The following is an 18,304-nucleotide window of genomic DNA, read 5'->3' on the forward strand; positions in this document are numbered from 1 at the left end:
TTTTTTCAAACTGATATTTTTGCATTTGTTACTTAAGCTTGGTTACTGAGAATACTTTAACACAAAAGCATGGATTACTCTTCAGAGCAAATACTTTTTCCCATATCATACTGTGAACTGATATGTGGTATACAATCACTGTGTATTATTGTTGTTGTTTATCAATCGAAACTTAGTACCTTGATGTAATATGCATTAGTTACCTGATTAAAAGTAAAAATATTGCAACCATGACTATGGTCCTGAGTGAAATTTGTCAAACATTATGATAAATTGTCATTACATTACTGCTATTCACACTAGCCAGAGGATAAATAATGGTCACTTTGGTGAGCCCTTACATTTTCCTTCTGGCAACACCATGAGGTTGACATTTGTGTACGCGAGTAAAACTTTGCAGCTTTTTAAAAACTGGATTACAGCCATGAAAGCACGCCTGACTAGCGGCCACAGAGTTCACAGAAGCCCCTTGACTATCTGACATAAAAGGGATGTTTACTCTAAAATATGGGAACCTTTTTGACATACACTGGCTCAGACAGGAGATTATGTTTTATTTTAAATATTACAAAAACTGTAGTCAGGAAAAGGAAGTGGTCATTAACCACTGTGTTGTGGTTGGTCACCCTCCATCTGAAGGTCACCGTATACATGGCTCTGCTTTCTAGGAAACTCATAATAATGGCCAGTGTATGCAGGGGCTGTTTAATGTATTTGATTGACATGCCCATCGCCCAATAGAATGCCCCCGCTGGCACTGAAGGGGCGGGGCCTCCGAAGACCAACGTTTCCCCACTCGGGTGAAGGGTTTAGAGCAGTTAGTGTTAATTTCCGCTCGTTGCTGGTGGCAGTCTAGATTAAGTAGCCCTTCGTTTTCCTCCGCCGGCAGCCGTCGTCATGTCCAACAACAATGCCAACAACAACTTAATTATCGCCCAAAGGGCCGTGAAGCAGCTCCGGTTAGAGGCCAGTATCCGGAGGATCAAGGTACGAAACCCTCAACGCAAACACGGAAGACCGAGCCGCCTGTTGCAGACATGACAGCCTCTTACATCACGGGCTCAACGAAGTCAGTGCTCTGTAAAGTTCCGCTCGACACCAGCAGTGACACATTAACTAGTTTCAAACCGAACAAACTACCGTTAAACTACCGCTACCGTACGTGTCGTCCGCGTTTTAACGCCCGTCAGCCGGGGGAAGCGTCAGCACTTTAGAAAGAGTCAACGTCTCGAGGGAAGAGACGCGTTTATTTAAAGTTAAAGCTCCTTGTCGAGGGGAAACGGCTGAACGGGATCCCTCTAAAAAAGAATAAGTTGCACAACTGACACACCCGTTGCTTGCAAATGATTATGCAAAAGCTGTGGCAGTTATAGTCCGCGTATGTAAATGCGAGTACATTTGACAGCAGGCCGTGTGCGTGTGCGTGTGCATGTGCATGTGCGTGTGCGTGTCCTCTCCTCTCATGGTGTCCGGCTCTGCAGGTGTCCCAGGCTGCTGCCGAGCTGAGGAACTTCTGTCTGCAAAATGCCACCAAGGACCCCCTCCTGTGCGGGGTGCCCTCCAGCGATAATCCCTTCAGACCCCCAAAGTCCTGCTCCCTGTTCTGAGGTAAGCCTGAGAGTAAAGCTGTTCAATTTCATTACATTATTATTATTAATAGGGAATAAATTAAGTAAACCATCTCAATCAGTTAGGCACTATGGTATGAAAGGCCATTTCCGCCACTGTGAGAAAATATTGAGGATCCTCCAAGTCGTAATTATGAGATACCGTCTCAAATTTATAATTTAGCATCTCATTATTATGAGATACACTCTTATAACTATGAGATGCTATCTCATCATTATGACTTAGCATCTCATTATTATGATGTACAGGATCCACATTTTTTTCTCAGTCAGAAATGGGCTTCCATACTATGGAGAGCCACCAAGAAGTTATCCAATATACCACTACTATAAACTCCAGATTTAATTTTAATGTATGATGCACCATTTTAATATAAACTTTGTTACTATATCAATCACATGTAAGTGTTTAACTCTTGTAATGTTTGTAATAGTATCGTACGGTTGCATTGCCATGACAGTGAGCCATTATGAACAAGACCAGGACGCTGAAACTGAAGCAGCTTAATAAAATGCATCCATTATTAATTTTATTATTTACACCTGTGATGTTCCACAATGTCTTCAGAGAACAAGGCCTTTAACTGTTTTTAATTTTTTTTAAATTGTTCTTGGGTTAAAAGGAAAACAGGCCTTTTTTTTTAATGGAGATGTCCAATCAGTGTCGATGGCCAACGTGGTAAGTTGAAGCATTTAATTTCTCAGCGCCTCCTATATTGATCCAGAAAGAAGAGTTCTCATGCTGGAGGAGGAAATAGCAGATAGTGCAGCTGCAAACTCATCTTTCTCACTCAATATAGCAACCAATGAGGAACGTGTCGCTTCAAATCGACTCCATCTACCGTCAACACCGCATGGACACCCACATAAAAGGTGGTGAATATTCCCTTTTTTAATAGTTCCCAAATATGTGTTTATCTACAGCAGAAGGAGAGGTGGAGGATTTCTTAATTTACCCATGGAAGGCTTTCTTCACTTGTCTTCGATATCGCTGTCGGTCGACCGGCAGCTCCTCTCGGGACGATGCAACGCGGGCCTGATGGTTTCGGGGGAGGGAGCCGCTCCACTTGCCAACTTTAAATGGTATCATAACTCCCATCTGTTACAATAACGCAGGGCTAAACTCTACATGTTTCTCTCAATAATGTTGTTGACTCTAACTTGACTAATGATTAAGCCATTCTCGGTTTACATACTTCACATGTCCGGTGTCAATTTCCTGACCTAATGGTGTCTTTCTCCTGTCGGTGACATTCAGCCCACGTGATTGGCTACTGAGAGTGCACTGCAACTTCCTCTTGTATTTTGTTTGGCAGGTCAAACATTAATGTAAACCAGGTGCTGCTCAAGAATCAGAAAATGTATTGTGTGTATTTACAAAATATTAACTGTGCGTGTGGCCAACAGACAAACTGGTAGCTTTTAAGCTAAATTGATTGGTGTCTTAAACAATCTATGTGTGTGTGGGAACGGTAACGGTATTACGACTATTCAAAAAGGTACAGCGATATGGTACAGACTACATCCATACCAGAGCAAAGCGTGCAGTTGTCCTCTAATTGTCTTTTTCTGTATATATTTAACAGCTTGTTAGGGTTGATGTTTGCCTAAATGTTCCTGTCTTTTAATAAAAAAGCATGTCAAGGCCTTAAACTGTTGGATAGTGAATCCTGGTAGCAAATGTAATGTATATCACTTTAGATACACAAATGGCCAAACAGCAAATGTTGAATATATTTATATATATTTTCTAAACTTCCAATTATTGTTTTGTATTGAATGAATCACGACGCAGTGTCTTGTTGCTTTGTTTTCCACACTGGAAATCATATTCCAATCCACCAAAATGTGTACTACCGTTAAGCTTTTATCTTTCTTAACTTTGCTACTTCAGGCAACCTTTTAAATAATAAACTACTTTTCTGGATACCGATTAATTGCTGTATGTGATTTTTTTCAAACATTTATTTATGGAATATCAATCCTGTTTTTAATGCATCTTTAACACTTTTAAATAAATTTGAGACTTCATAAGCTTTGAACATGTCAACGATTTCACACAGAGGTTGCGGCCTCTGTTTGATTTAATTGTGGGTCAGTAACTAGAATCTCTTCACAGTTAAGTGGATGAGTGTTTTGTAAGCTGCTGGACTAAATTCACCTGGTAACTAGAATGGGCACTCGGTAGAGCGCATACCTTCGCATATCACAAGATGGGGCATTGAATTATGAACATTTTGGCATTAGTTGCATGCCAATTGGATACAAATTGACCGTGGTAAAAAGAAGATTTTGACCTTTTCATGACCTTGATTGATCCCAAAATCTAATCAAATGGTCCCCGGATAATAACCAATCATCCCACCAAATTGCATGCGATTCGGTTTAATACTATTTGTGTTATGCGAGTAACACGCATACAAATAAATAAATGGCGATCAAAACATAACCTTCCGCATTTTCAATGCGAAGGTAATAAAATGACGACGCTGGACATATGGTGACAGTCATAAATGTAAAGAATAATATTAACTCACGTTGCTGTTCCACATACCGGCAGGGCACCGATACCGACTCCCTGATATGCGTCACGCTTCCAACACACGCTGCGCTTGCTCCACTTGTGCTTTCGTAAACTGAATAAAATAAAAATAATAATAATTCACTTGATTGCTTGAAATAATAAACAGTTCGTACTTTCACACCATGTGCACGAATCTAAGCGTTGGTTTAAGAAGTTTTCCGACTGAATCATTTTAAACCCGGAAGCTTCAATCCCATCCCTTTGTTGATGTCAATTAGCAGAAGTGCCATCACCTGGAATCAAAAGCGTCCGCTTCTGTTGGAGGAAGTTTCACTTGTGCTCAGGTAAGGTAACATGAGAACCGGCCTATTGTTGCTCTAGTGATGTAGCGGTGTGGCTGTCATCGAAGTATGCGTGTACATGTTGGTCATGTTGTGGCGCACACCGTTTACATTTTGCATGCAAGTAAAATGTCCCCTTGTTGCTAAATATGTGAATACGGCCTCCAGATGGCTTCGAGGTTTGGCCTGAAGACAGTCGGAAGATGCTCGGAGTCCTCGGGTAATACTGTGCATCTTTTACCTGAAATATAGAAGCGTGAACCTGAAGCTTCAAACCATGAATGCTGGAAAGAAAGTAATCCAATCACCATCCCTCTGTCCTGTATTCCCCCTACCCACCTTACCTTAATAGCTACAGACTCCCAGGATCCCAGCCCTGTGAAGGAGCTCTCTCACAGCTCCTCCTGGTGGGCTGACCGGGAGGAGCAAGGAGACGAGCTCAGGGTGGGTACAAATGAGTGCAATATATTAATGGGTTCGGGTTCACACTGGGGGAAGGGGAACTAAACATGTATCATGTAGGAGCATCTAAAGGAGATGGATACACATGTGGCCAGGCTTCAGGACATGCTGATATGTGAACAGGCCAAAGTAAGTTATAAGTGTGTGTGTGAGGGGCAGTGTGGAATATGTGTCAACCTGAATTAACACTCGTCTCCCTTCTCAAAACCATCTCTGCAGTGCACTCGTCTGCAGCTGCGGTGTAACCAGCAGGAGGCGGAGCTTAGGCTTAGAGAGCAGCACACCAACAGACTGAAGGAGCGATTGTCTCAGCTGACCGACCGACACAGAGAGAAAGGACCCTGTGAGACTCTTTTCTGTCTCAGAATATGTCACCCACAGCTGTTTGCTTACATATAGAAACTATTTTCCCCGAAACCACGCACCAGTCACCATCTTGCATTGTTCTATACAGCAATAGAGGTGTTGAACTTTCCGCCTGGAGGTCGAGGCAAAAGAGAAACGCCAATCAAACCATTCAGGCCTACTGCCAAGTGAGTTGATGACGTCATCACTTGCGTGAATGCATAGCCTTCAAATGAATTCTCCGCTCTGCCTCATTTTGATTCCTCTGCCGTGTAGATGGGAAGAGGCGACGCTGCGTCTGATGCTGGAGCGCAGAGAAGCAGAGCTCAGGGAGGCCATGAAGCTGCGCCACAGCCTCACCACTTTACTCCATGCACTCCGAGTCGACATGGAGCATGTGAGAGAAGAAGAATAAGAAGAAAGCCTTTTTAACTGGAGGCTGGTTCTGGTCAATAACTAGAATTGGTCATATTGGGGCCAAGAAAGAATCATTTTTCAGTTATTTTTTATAAAAGCATTATTTAGTATGACCATTGTATCAAATAGTCTCTCTCAGCACAGGCTGCTGCAGCGTCGAGTTAAGGAGCTAGAGCAGAGTTTGCCTAATACAAGGTCAATTTAGTAGCCGTTGTGGAGCTTGAAAGTTAATTTGGACATTTGTCCCTTGGAACTTTTAAGCAACCATGGACCAAATGTCCTTAAAGTGTCCAAATCCGCTGAGGAAGATCGTGTAAAGTCATCAAAATCTCCAGGATGGCGACTTAAAAGATCATTGTGTTGTTTTCTGAAAGTACTGCTTCCAAGGCTGAGTCCAAAATTAGTATTCAAAATTCCAAATCAGTGTAACCTTCTTTTTAAAAGACCCTGCCGGATGTGGTGGATGTTCAGGAAGAAGTCCAAAGTGAAGACAGAAGGCTGGACGAAGCTGAGCGAGCGCTTGGTGACCATGTGACAGGAGGTGTGGTGTCCAGTTGGAGGCAGGTGCAGAAGAGACTGGGTGACGTCCCATCTGAAGGTGAACACCCGGGATTAACATCCTTGTTCTGCTTTGATTCGTTGTACCTTTTTTCTTCTTTTTTCTGAAATGTCTAGAATTACGTCTTTAGCTTTCATTTATTTTTTGCTAAAACAAATGATTTGAGAAACACTTGCCTGAGGAGTACAATGTGTGGTCTGTTTGACAGGAGGCCTCACTGACGTTGATACCGACCATGGGAAGCTCCTGGCTCGACTGGAACCTGAACTGGAGGAGAGTCGAGACCTTGTCCGATTACAACAGCAGATGATGGAGGTTCATTACACCTACACACACATTATTATTATTATTTGGTCCAGAGGTCAATTTTGACAGCTCTACAAAAAAAAAGCTAGACCCTAAGTACCAAATATTTTTCCGCCATTTTTTTTTTTTTTAAAACTGTTTTTAAACACTTTTTTCCCACTTGGACGAACGATCATTGATTCAATGCCATAATAAATCTTTGAAAGATAGTTAATATGTCATTGTAGAGAAGATATGGACCAATGAACATCCAAGGGTGTGGCTCAGTTTGTAAAGAACTTAATTATTATTATTATTTGTACTTTTGTCAGTCAGACTTTTGAAATCCTGCTTTTATCTGTCTGCAGGACAGCCTTGCGTCACCCGCCACCGCTGAACTGGCCGATTCCTACTTTTTGGAAGAGTGGGAACGTCTTCAGGTGCACTGGGCCGAGCTCTATCATCAGCGGCGGACTTTTGAAAGGGAGAGGCAGTCCTTCACCGACGCTGCCATCCGACTGAGCCATGAGGTGAGAACATCAGAATCAGAATCAGTTTTATTGGCCAAGTAAGTTTGCACAAACAAGGAATTTGACTTGGTAAAGTGTCTCTGTGCTTACACAAAATATACATTACAACACAATACAATACAGAACAAACAAAACAAATAGTGCAGTACAGAACAAACAGTGCAACGGTCTAAGAAGTTTAAGAAAGTGACATAAAGTATATACAAGATGAATGGCTATATACAGTAGCTGTGAAACAGTAGTGCCAGAAGAAGTGGAGAGTGATCTGTAGCGTCTACCAGAGGGGAGGAGTTTAAATAGTTTGTGTCCGGGGTGGGAGGAGTCTGCGGTGATCTTTCCTGCCCGTTTCCTGACTCTGGAGGTGTACAGGTCTTGGATGGTGGGCAGGTTGGCACCGATGATCTTCTCTGCAGACCTGACTGTCCGTTGGAGTCTGTTCTGGTCTAGTTTGGTGGCCGATCCAAACCAGACAGTGATTGAAGTGCACAGAACAGACTCTATAACTGCGGTGTCGAACATGGTCAGCAGCTCCTGAGGCAGGTTGTACTTCCTAAGCTGGCGCAGGAAGTACAACCTCTGCTGGGCCTTCTTGATGATTGTGTTGCCGTTAGGTTTCCACTTCAGGTTCCGGGAGATTGTGGATCCCAGAAACCTGAAGGATTCCACAGCCAACACAGTGTTATTGAGTATGGTGAGGGGGGGCTGGGGGGCTCCTCCTGAAGTCCACTGTCATCTCCACAGTCTTAAGCATGTTCAGCTCTAGGTTGTTGCGACCGCACCACAGGACCAGCTGCTCAACTTCCCGCCTATATGCAGACTCGTCATCATCACGGATGAGGCCGATGACTGATGTGTCGTCTGCAAATTTTAGGAGTTGAACAGATGGGTCTCCTGAGGTGCAGTCGTTGGTGTAGAGGGAGAAGAGCAGTGGGGAGAGCACGCATCCCTGAGGTGCACCAGTGCTGACTGACCGGGTGCTGGATATTGTTTCTCCCAGCCTCACCTGCTGCTTCCTGTCCATCAGGAAGTTTGTAATCCACTGACAGGTGGAGGCAGGCACAGTGAGCTGGGTGAGTTTGGTGAGGAGGACTTCTGGGATGATGGTGTTGAACGCTGAGCTGAAGTCCACGAATAGCATCCTTGCATCGGTCCCTGGGGAGTCGAGGTGTTGCAGGATGTAGTGCAGCCCCATGTTGACTGCATCATCCACTGACCTGTTTGCCCGGTAGGCAAACTGCAGAGGGTCCAGCAGGGGGCCTGTGATGCCCTTCAGATGGGTCAATACCAGTCTCTCAAGGGACTTCATGACCACAGACGTCAGGGCGACGGGCCTGTAGTCATCCAGTCCAGTGATGGAGGATGTTTTGGGAACCGGGATGATGGTGGAGCATTTGAAGCAGGAGGGGACTTCACACAGCTCCAGAGATCTGTTGAAGATCCGTGTGAAGATGGGGGCCAGCTGATCAGACAGGAGGGTGACACACCGTCTGGGCCTGCTGCCTTCCTCGTCTTCTGTCTCTGAAAGAGCCGGCACACATCCTCTTCACAGACCGTCAGTGCCGGTGGGGGGTCAGGGGGGGGAGGTGATAACAGGGGATGCAGATGACTGTGTGAAGTCTGGGTTGGAGCGGGTGAGGGGTGTGAATGTGGGGTGATCAAACCTGCAGTAAAACACATTCAGATCGTCAGCCAGTTGAGGGCTCTCCATGGAGTGGGGGGAGGGTTTCCTATTGTTGGTGATGTCCCGCAGGCCTCTCCACACTGACGCAGGGTCGTGAGCTGAAAACCTGTTTTTCAGCTTTTCAGAGTAGCTTCTCTTTGCTTCGGCAGACATTGTTATTCATTTGCTAATTTGCCTCAAAGGGCTTTACAATCTATATCGCGTATGACCCCCTGTGTCCTAAGACTCTAGATTTGGATATGGGAAAACTCTGCAGAAAAAAAGCAGGAGGGATCCATCTTCCTTTTCTTGTGCATGTCCAGTTCTCCATACAGAAGATCACTGGCTTAAAAGGCAGCTAATTACGACGTAAATTGCATTTGTATTTGTCTTTACAGCGTCGGGATTTTGAGCAACAGAAGGCCGCCCTCCTGAAGCAGCAGTATCTGTGTGACTCCCCCCTGTCTGCTCAGGAAGCAGCGAGCCACAACACGAGAGGGAGCACAGCACTCGGTGAGTGTGCCGTTTGAAAATGAAAGAGTGCATGCGGTGGGAGAACGGTCCGTCAACACATTATGACGCGTGTGACTCCACAGATTTCTCACGTTTGGGGCCCACCAGCATATCTGACCGTCTTCCCATTACGCCATCGTCTTCCTCCAAGTCGGGCACGGCTGCTCTTCCTGGATCCCGAGAGGGAGGAGTTCAAACCCCAAGCACCCCTGAGCTGTACTCTGCCCTCAACCTGTCATACAACTGCAGGTTAGTCGAGTCCTGCTTTCAACGCATTGGAAGTGTAGCCAAAGAGAAACCAATTAACCGTGAACAACCTATGTCTTAAGCTTGTTGCCTGTGTGGTGTTGATAGAAATGAACTTTTCTCCACTTTGGGCCCTGTTACGTGTGTTGTCTCTTTCCCAATGAAACTGTAAACATGTTCTCGCTGCTTTTACTCACTCCTCTCTTCTCCCTCAGAACCAGAGAGGTCGATGGCCAGTCGGAGACATGGGACGGCCCAGTAGACGGGATAGATACACGGCAGGCTGCACACTTAGACTGGTCTTTTTAATACTATTTTGATGATAGCATGGTGATTTTAAAAAACACATGCCACACTATTTCAGATTTTTAAATAATCAATAAATGCTGATTTATATTTCACTCATTTTGTTTTTTCCAAAGGTGCTGTTTAAGAAAAGAATAAAAATACAATTTATCTTTAATCCAGCCTGGCCAATACAATATTTTCTAAATTGTGTCTGTTTATAGTTCTATAATGACGGATATTAAGCATTTTTAGACTACTGTGGCATTTATTTCGTCTTTAAAAAAAATATTGTTGTTCAGAATCCACAATTATCAAATCAAATTAGCCTGAAAGTCTTTTCTCATTTTGAGATTGTTTTTTTGGGCATGTTCCTTGTTCTTTTGGGCATGTTCCTTGTTTTTTTGGGCATGTTCCTTGTTTTCCTTCATCCACACATTAAAGTTATCGCATGTCTTTTACATCCATAGCTAATGCAGAGATCATCATTTGCACTTTTGCATCATCCAGACTGAGTTATCGTAAAAAGACAAACTGAAATTTTAAATAAAATATGTCGCCGTATACAGCGCAAAGCAAATGTGTGCACAAGGGACCGACATGGCCTTTCTCCTGTTGTCTGAGGACCTGCAGGCGCAGTGCATGCGCTCCTGTGATTGGCTGCTGGCACGAGGGCGGAGTGTGCCTCGTCGCCTCCGAATCCGATCACCACCTGTACTCAATGAACAACTTCAACACTTTGTTACGCGTGCGTGGCTCCTGTCTTTCTGCGGTCCTTTTACATCGTTATTACTGTCGAGTTCGCTTAGTACGTAACATTGAACAATACCACAATTACGACGTCAACAACTCGACTTGAAAAGTCTTCCGGCAAGACGACAACATTTGGCCCGCTGCGAAGGAGCCGCAGAATGAACGGCATGGTTTGGGGACTCTCGGTCTCTCTGGAGTCCGAAAGCAAACGTTTCCAGCCCTGGAGAGACTACATTGGACTGTCTGACACGATCGGAGAGATCCTGGGCCGGCCCACGGCCCCCGAGTCCCGACTACCGGCCTCCAGAGCGCCACACTCCGAATCCAATGAGCTGTGCGAGGCCCTGATGGCTGTGCGCATTAACACAGTTTGCCAAAGCCGTGACCTCGGGGCGGACTGCGCGCCACGTCTCTCCGGTGAATCGACGCCGGTTACCTCGGCTGATCAACGTCCGCCTGACGGTTGGTGGTACGCTCCAAACACCTTCCGTGACGATGCACCGGGCGCACTGGATTTAAATCCACCACCGAGACCGTCGGGCTCCCGCGGACACAAAGAACGCAAGAAAGCCACTCGCTTCAAAACTGCGGATCCACCATTGTCTGCGTCGCCCGAGCGCATGTTCTGCAGTTTCTGCAAACACAACGGGGAGTCCGAGTTGGTGTGCGCGTCCCACTGGCTGAAGGACCAGGCCGGAGATGTGTTGTGTCCCTACCTGCGGCAGTATGTGTGTCCTCTGTGCGGGGCCACGGGGGCCAAAGCTCACACCAAGCGCTTCTGTCCCCGAGTGGACAGCGCGTACAGCTCCGTGTACGCAAAGTGCAGACGCTGAACCAACCCAGTTTGGCAAGTATAAGACAGCATAAGACAGAAGGCTGAATCCCCTTTCGCTTTACCGAGTGTGATTTTGTGTGTCGGCGTGTGTGTTTGTTTGTGTGTCGTTTGGTTTTCATTTGCATGTTTTCAACTTTTGCACGTTTGCTTTGCAGCCCTTAAAATGCTGATTGGAGTTATTTTCCAGCTGGTCTTTTGGCCGGCCTTCTCCAATAGCGTCCCTTTTTTTATTATATATATATATTGTGGATTACTTTCAATAACGACTGCCAGATATTATGTTTGGGAGAAGATACCCAAAAAAATACATGTTTCTCAAAAGAAAATCTACGTTTGTTTTACATATTTTAAAAACGTGGCCTCCTGATGTCCAGTTTCATATCTCCTGTCCATGCATTGAAGGATTATAACTCAAGCCATAACATTCATCAATAACTTTATAACAGCATATCGGCTAAACATCATGTGACTAGGTCAGCATTTTAACATTTTAAAATATGAGCTGCTTGTTCTGAGGTGTGGAGAAAATACCTGTTCCTGAGGCATGTTTTACTTTCATTATTGTACTTAATGGCTTTTCTGAAAAGCCACTTCAGCTCTAATCACTTTGTATAAAAAAAATGTGTGAACTTATTGTATATTGGAAGTTTATAAAATGTCTAAATTGACCGTGTGTCTGTGTGTTCTTTGTTATCATATTAGATCATTTTCAAAAAACACTCAGATTAAAGATTTAAACACCACCGAGCTTTATTTGGGGAGAACAATAAAAACTAAGCCGTTAAACTGCACATTCCAGCAGCCAATAAAACAACAACGGATGAATATTACTAATTTGTTCAATGCCACATGTGCCTCATTACTACCCACAAGGCAGCGAGTTGATCCTCAACGTTTGCAGCTCCTTGAACTTTTACTGCTGCGGCGCCGGTTCTCCAGCTCTCTGTGAGCAGCCATGACCATACGACTAGAAGAGGAGGACAAGTCGGTTTAAATAACCTCATTCAAACATTCTTTTCCTTCTCTTTTTGTTTGTCTAGTCGGGTGGATTAAGGCTGGATTGAAGATGTTGAGGAAGAGTTAAATAAACTAATGTTCTTATTGCTACTATAGTCAGATTGTCTGACTGTATTTTTTCCTGAAAGAATTTAGTTTGATATGTGTTGCTCTATTGTTGAGTACTTGTATTCACATTTGTTGCCCATTGTTTTACACCAGTTTACCATCCACCCACATCAAAGCTTTCCTTCAGGGCTTGATGAGCTGACTTCACACTTCAGCCAATTATAGTGCAGAGGTGGGTGTGTGAGGAGGATGAAACTGACCAATGGTATTAAGAGTCAAAGGTTCAACTGGAAAGAGGGGCAGGCTCTGGACACCGGTGTTTAGAGAAAAGGGATTAAGTGGCCAAAAAAAGAAAAAAGCTTAAACTTATGTTGAATAGCAAAGAATAAGGAACTAATGCTCACTTTAGAGTGGAAAGTTCTCTGATGAGTCCACAGATCAGGTCTGTAGCATCTTCATGATCTGGGCAATCAAGATCATCTATCTCCATCTCCACCTCCTCACTGAATAGAGAGAAAGTACAAAGTTGGAATGATGAAAAATGAGTGGTGTATGAGCTTCTACCAACTTTGGCAAGAAAGCCAAAATATGTAGATATGACAGGAAAATGTCACTGGTAAAAACATTGATAAGGCAAGGAATAAACCAAATTAAAGCTGCAAGCCGTGTTGAACTATGTGGGTTTTAGAGAACGCAATAAACACACACAAATGTAGCATGAATGCATAATGCATAATTTTTATATTGTGCTGATGAATTTTAAGGATAAGTTAGTGCAGTGCCTCTAAATGGTAAACTAGCTCTAAAATGGCACATTTAATTAAAAGATGGCTCACTTCCTGTTTACACTATGCATCCAAGACATGTTTGTAATGTCTAGAGACTTTATATAGCTTACTAAAGTGAATACACCCATGTGACATTTTTAGATGGCGGCGGGGGACATAATGAACCATTATGTCACAACAAAACTCACTAGTTCTGATGAGTGTGCTAAGTTTGGTGAGTTTTCGACCACCTTAAGACCCTCAAAAATGCTAATTCACTATGTAAAATTAGGGGGGGGGGGAGTAGACGGAACATTACAGTTGTTATAGGGCCCTTATCAAACATGTCTCTGAGTACAATGCATGTAAACATGTTCAAATGTTATGCTTACCCTCATCCTCGTTTACAATGTTTGGGGTGTCAACGGTGCTTTTACTTCCATTCTTCCCTTTTCAAGACTTGTCAATACTAAGTTTGTTTATGTGGAAGAAGACTTGATTTCCCAAGTCTCTAATCCCTTTCTGCTTCCCACTATCGGGGTCCTTGTAGGATTTAAGACGTTCCTACTTCCTTACGACAGAATGATGGTGTTCAGCTGCGAGTCCGACACGTAATCCAAGTACCCAGATCCAAACGGGTCTGGAGTGTCACTGGTCTGAGGGGGCTCGGCGTTCACAGATGAAGGACCAGCACCAGGTTCAGCTTCAGAATCACACTGTGGGCAACAGAAATAAATCAACCATTTCTGTTGAGTTAGACGGTAAAAAGTAAACTAAATATGAATCAGAATCAGAATCAGAAACATTTATTAGCTACGTGTGTTAGACACATGAAGAATCTCTTCGACAAACAAAACAACAACAATCAAAAACAATCAACAGTCAACATATAAGATCAAATAAATCTGTTCATGAGGGTCAGTGGGGGACCCGGGCTCTGTTCATGAGGGTCAGTGGGGGACCCGGGCTCTGTTTATGAGGGTCAGTGGGGGACCCGGGCTCTGTTCATGAGGGTCAGTGGGGGACCGGGCTCTGTTCATGAGGGTCAGTGGGGGACCCGGGCTCTGTTCACGAGGGTCCGTGGGGTTATCAATTTGTTGTTTGTGTTTTTGTTAGTGTGCTGTCAATTTAGAAAGCAAAAATCTGGCTTCTCCTCACCTTTTACTGTGACGTCATATATCAGTTTTTGTGAAGACATGTGTGTACCCACCAAAACGTACTGCATCTTTAATAACAATAAACCGTGGTTCACAGCAAGGCTCAGGCGGCTTCGTCAAGACAAAGAGGAGGCCTTCATGAGTGGGGACAGGATCCTGTACAACCAGGCCAGAAACACATTGACTAAGGAGATCAGAGCAGTGGCGTCCCTAGGCTAAAAAACATCCGGATGTTTTTTAATAAGCCCCGAATGTTAATTTTAAAAAAATTTAAAAAAATGATTTGGCACACAAGTGGTTAACACTTCCAGGTCGCACGTGACGTCATTCACCCAAAACAGCGGAGTCAGGCTGGCAGCAGGCGCACGTAACAGCAAGCTGCTGTCAGAGTGTTTCTGGATCAGAGTAGCAAAGAGAAGCTACTCTGAAAAGCTGAAAAACAGGTTTTCAGCTAACGACCCTGCGTCGGTGTGGAGAGGCCTGCGGGACATCACCAACAATAGGAAACCCTCCCCCCACTCCATGGAGAGCCCTCAACTGGCTGACGATCTGAATGTGTTTTACTGCAGGTTTGATCACCCCACATTCACACCCCTCACCCGCTCCAACTCAGACCTCACACAGTCATCTGCATCCCCTGTTATCACCTCCCCCCCCTCCCCCTGACCCCCCACCGGCACTGACGGTCTGTGAAGAGGATGTGTGCCGGCTCTTTCAGAGACAGAAGACGAGGAAGGCAGCAGGCCCAGACGGTGTGTCACCCTCCTGTCTGATCAGCTGGCCCCCATCTTCACACGGATCTTCAACAGATCTCTGGAGCTGTGTGAAGTCCCCTCCTGCTTCAAATGCTCCACCATCATCCCGGTTCCCAAAACATCCTCCATCACTGGACTGAATGACTACAGGCCCGTCGCCCTGACGTCTGTGGTCATGAAGTCCCTTGAGAGACTGGTATTGACCCATCTGAAGGGCATCACAGGCCCCCTGCTGGACCCTCTGCAGTTTGCCTCCCGGGCAAACAGGTCAGTGGATGATGCAGTCAACATGGGGCTGCACTACATCCTGCAACACCTCCACTCCCCAGGGACCGATGCAAGGATGCTGTTCGTGGACTTCAGCTCAGCGTTCAACACCATCATCCCAGAAGTCCTCCTCACCAAACTCACCCAGCTCACTGTGCCGGCCTCCACCTGTCAGTGGATCACAAACTTCCTGATGGACAGGAAGCAGCAGGTGAGGCTGGGAGAAACAATATCCAGCACCCGGTCAGTCAGCTCTGGTGCACCTCAGGGATGCGTGCTCTCCCCACTGCTCTTCTCCTGCTACACCAACGACTGCACCTCAGGAGACCCATCTGTTCAACTCCTAAAATTTGCAGACGACACATCAGTCATCGGCCTCATCCGTGATGATGACGAGTCTGCATATAGGCGGGAAGTTGAGCAGCTGGTCCTGTGGTGCGGTCGCAACAACCTAGAGCTGAACACGCTTCAGACTGTGGAGATGACAGTGGACTTCAGGAGGAGCCCCCCAGCCCCCCCTCACCATACTCAATAACACTGTGTTGGCTGTGGAATCCTTCAGGTTTCTGGAATCCACAATCTCCCGGAACCTGAAGTGGGAACCTAACGTCAACACAATCATCAAGAAGGCCCAGCAGAGGATGTACTTCCTGCGCCAGTTTAGGAAGTACAACCTGCCTCAGGAGCTGCTGACCATGTTCTACACCGCAGTTATAGAGTCTGTTCTGTGCACTTCAATCACTGTCTGGTTTGGATCGGCCACCAAACTGGATCAGAACAGACTCCAACGGACAGTCAGGTCTGCAGAGAAGATCATCGGTGCCAACCTGCCCACCATCCAAGACCTGTACACCTCTAGTCAGGAAACGGGCAGGAAAGATCACCGCAGACTCCTCCCACTCCGGACACAAACTATTTAAACTCCTCCCCTCTGGTAGACGCTACAGATCACTGTTCGCCAAAACCTCGAGACACAAAAACAGTTTCTTCCCCCTCGCCGTCTCACTACTAAACAATAACCCACTGTAGCATATATATTTATCCCTGCACTTCTCGCACTCTCCACTTCTTCTGGCACTACTGTTTCACAGCTACTGTATATAGCCATTCCTCTTGTATATACTTTAAGTCACTTTCTAAAACTTCTTAGACCGTTGCACTGTTTGTTCTGTCCTGCACTATTTGTTTTGTTTGTTCTGTATTGTATTGTGTTGTAATGTATATTTTGTGTAAGCACAGAGGCACTTTACCAAGTCAAATTCCTTGTTTGTGCAAACTTACTTGGCCAATAAAACTGATTCTGATTCTGATTTATAAGTTGCAGTATTTTCCTAAATACTTTATCATTTAATACACTATTGTTAAATGTCCATCACGACTCTATTAATCGCTTTAGTCATAAACACGACAGAATGCTGTGACGTGGCAAAGACATGACATCATACACAAAACACAGAAAAACTATTTGCACAACACAAAAGGACGCTTGATTTGAACAAACACCTCTGACGATCTCAACCAAAGCTTTATATATCACGAGCTTCGCTCAACCGTCGCTTTGAAAGTTTGTGCCGCCACTCACGTTGCCTTTCATCTCTGGTCCTCTGGGTGTCCCTGCAGCCTCGTGTCCTCCTGGCTGTGTGTGTGTGGACGATGCACCTTCAGCTTCAGCTGCGTCATCGTCCCCTGCATCGCCAGTCACCTCCTCCTCTCTTGTCCTGGTCACACGAGCCACCTGCAGAGCAGCAGCTTCGATATCTCCACTGCAGGTGTAGCTACATGTAAACATTCATTGTTTATGGCGTTGGCTTACACTTTACCACACACAAGCTAACTCGATACAGTACAGTTTGAATGATTACCTAAAATGGCACAAAGTGTCATAGCCTGTGTAGAGTCAGTGCCGACTCTGCACAGGTGTCAGTTATGGACATGTTCTTCTACTTATTTCCATTAACGAGTCATTGAATCCCTCTTAACTTTTAGGGTTTAACAGGCGATGAGCCGCAGTAGGAACCCCCCTCCCCGGGGTCAAGGGGCAGCGCGAGCCAAACAGGTATAGCACGCCCGTCACGTTTGATAATGAGATGTGTAATCTACTGTTAGGTCAACAACGTGTATGATTCACCACCTCTGTCCCTGCGTCTCAGATGGGGCTGCTGCTGGACCTGTCCCCGGATGGAGGGATGGATGACGAGGGAAATGATGAAGAGCTAGAGGCAGAGCTTCTGAATCTGATGGGAGGAGGTGGAGGGAGTTCACAAGGGAAGAAAGACGGCAAAGGTGAGAGAGCCTTTCCCGTATCTGATGTATAGACATCTATCAGCGTAAAGCACAGTTGTATCTTTTTATTCACGTGTCAGTGTTTAAATGTCGATATACTGCACTACTTGCATTCGTGTCCCCACAGCTCCGGTTCCCATGGTGGATATAGAGAAAATGGCTGCACTTTGTATGAAAGATCTGGATGATGAGGAAATGTTGGATGAAGATCTGGATGATGATGAAGATCTGCTGGTAACACACTCGCACTGTTTTTGGCCTTTTTTAAAGCTGAAACAATTTGAGGATTAATTGATAACTCGGCCAAAAATGTTTTCGGAACTATTACAAAAATGTGATCCGAGCTTGATATGTTGAAACTTTATATGTTTTGTACAAAACGAGTAATTAGAGAAATTGCAATTGGAAATTCCACCTCTTTTTGTCAGTTCACAAACTAAATTTAAACTTACTTAATTAAGCAGATTAACTGATAACACAAAAAACATTGTTAGCTTTATTCAAAAGAAAATCTACGTTTGTTTTACATATTTTTAAAACGTGGCCTCCTGATGTCCAGTTTCATATCTCCTGTCCATGCATTGAAGGATTATATCTCAAGCCATAACAGTCATCGATAACTTTACT

General features: G+C 44.9%; 4 protein-coding genes and 1 long non-coding RNA gene across 5 annotated transcripts; 4 read left to right on the plus strand and 1 right to left on the minus strand.

The window, feature by feature from the left end:
- The first annotated feature begins 801 nt into the window (after window positions 1-801).
- On the plus strand, window positions 802-3,565 carry si:ch211-286b5.5 (uncharacterized protein LOC100003596 homolog). Its single transcript, XM_056408510.1, has 3 exons — window positions 802-987; window positions 1,482-1,608; window positions 2,553-3,565. Exons 1-2 carry the CDS (start codon window positions 898-900, stop codon window positions 1,605-1,607), a joined length of 216 nt encoding a protein of 71 aa, XP_056264485.1. The 5' UTR covers window positions 802-897; the 3' UTR covers window position 1,608; window positions 2,553-3,565.
- Window positions 3,566-4,330: 765 nt separating this feature from the next.
- si:ch211-286b5.4 (afadin- and alpha-actinin-binding protein B) lies at window positions 4,331-10,394 on the plus strand. The gene is made up of 12 exons (XM_056408511.1): window positions 4,331-4,713; window positions 4,852-4,937; window positions 5,016-5,084; window positions 5,175-5,298; window positions 5,410-5,488; window positions 5,577-5,697; window positions 6,162-6,315; window positions 6,485-6,591; window positions 6,930-7,091; window positions 9,150-9,264; window positions 9,348-9,513; window positions 9,732-10,394. The coding sequence occupies exons 1-12, from the start codon at window positions 4,662-4,664 to the stop codon at window positions 9,817-9,819; spliced, it is 1,323 nt and encodes a 440-aa protein (XP_056264486.1). The 5' UTR covers window positions 4,331-4,661; the 3' UTR covers window positions 9,820-10,394.
- A 98-nt stretch (window positions 10,395-10,492) lies between these two features.
- Window positions 10,493-12,051, plus strand: nanos3 (nanos homolog 3). Its single transcript, XM_056408507.1, has one exon. The coding sequence runs from the start codon at window positions 10,707-10,709 to the stop codon at window positions 11,379-11,381; it is 675 nt and encodes a 224-aa protein (XP_056264482.1). The 5' UTR covers window positions 10,493-10,706; the 3' UTR covers window positions 11,382-12,051.
- Window positions 12,052-12,880: 829 nt separating this feature from the next.
- Window positions 12,881-17,116, minus strand: LOC130189623 (uncharacterized). Its single transcript, XR_008830840.1, has 3 exons — window positions 16,977-17,116; window positions 13,792-13,931; window positions 12,881-12,951 (listed from the first exon to the last, which is right to left on the minus strand). It is a non-coding gene; the product is annotated as an uncharacterized LOC130189623 (long non-coding RNA).
- Window positions 17,117-17,378: 262 nt separating this feature from the next.
- Window positions 17,379-18,206, plus strand: LOC130189620 (coiled-coil and C2 domain-containing protein 1A-like). The gene is made up of 3 exons (XM_056408509.1): window positions 17,379-17,450; window positions 17,545-17,677; window positions 17,805-18,206. The coding sequence occupies exons 1-3, from the start codon at window positions 17,394-17,396 to the stop codon at window positions 17,966-17,968; spliced, it is 354 nt and encodes a 117-aa protein (XP_056264484.1). The 5' UTR covers window positions 17,379-17,393; the 3' UTR covers window positions 17,969-18,206.
- Window positions 18,207-18,304: the final 98 nt, after the last annotated feature.

This window comes from Pseudoliparis swirei, chromosome 24 (assembly GCF_029220125.1).
Source record: "Pseudoliparis swirei isolate HS2019 ecotype Mariana Trench chromosome 24, NWPU_hadal_v1, whole genome shotgun sequence".
NCBI lineage: Eukaryota > Metazoa > Chordata > Actinopteri > Perciformes > Liparidae > Pseudoliparis > Pseudoliparis swirei.

Excerpts from the sequence above, each read along its gene's own strand:
- si:ch211-286b5.5 (XM_056408510.1), top strand. The coding sequence starts at position 898 with ATGTCCAACAACAATGCCAACAACAACTTAATTATCGCCCAAAGGGCC. Across the intron at positions 988-1,481 it reads CCAGTATCCGGAGGATCAAG|GTGTCCCAGGCTGCTGCCGA; the intron begins GTACGAAACCCT and ends CCGGCTCTGCAG.
- si:ch211-286b5.4 (XM_056408511.1), top strand. The coding sequence starts at position 4,662 with ATGGCTTCGAGGTTTGGCCTGAAGACAGTCGGAAGATGCTCGGAGTCC. Across the intron at positions 4,938-5,015 it reads AGCAAGGAGACGAGCTCAGG|GAGCATCTAAAGGAGATGGA; the intron begins GTGGGTACAAAT and ends TGTATCATGTAG. Across the intron at positions 5,698-6,161 it reads TCCGAGTCGACATGGAGCAT|ACCCTGCCGGATGTGGTGGA; the intron begins GTGAGAGAAGAA and ends TCTTTTTAAAAG.
- nanos3 (XM_056408507.1), top strand. The coding sequence starts at position 10,707 with ATGAACGGCATGGTTTGGGGACTCTCGGTCTCTCTGGAGTCCGAAAGC.
- LOC130189620 (XM_056408509.1), top strand. The coding sequence starts at position 17,394 with ATGAGCCGCAGTAGGAACCCCCCTCCCCGGGGTCAAGGGGCAGCGCGA. Across the intron at positions 17,451-17,544 it reads GGGCAGCGCGAGCCAAACAG|ATGGGGCTGCTGCTGGACCT; the intron begins GTATAGCACGCC and ends CCTGCGTCTCAG. Across the intron at positions 17,678-17,804 it reads AGGGAAGAAAGACGGCAAAG|CTCCGGTTCCCATGGTGGAT; the intron begins GTGAGAGAGCCT and ends GTGTCCCCACAG.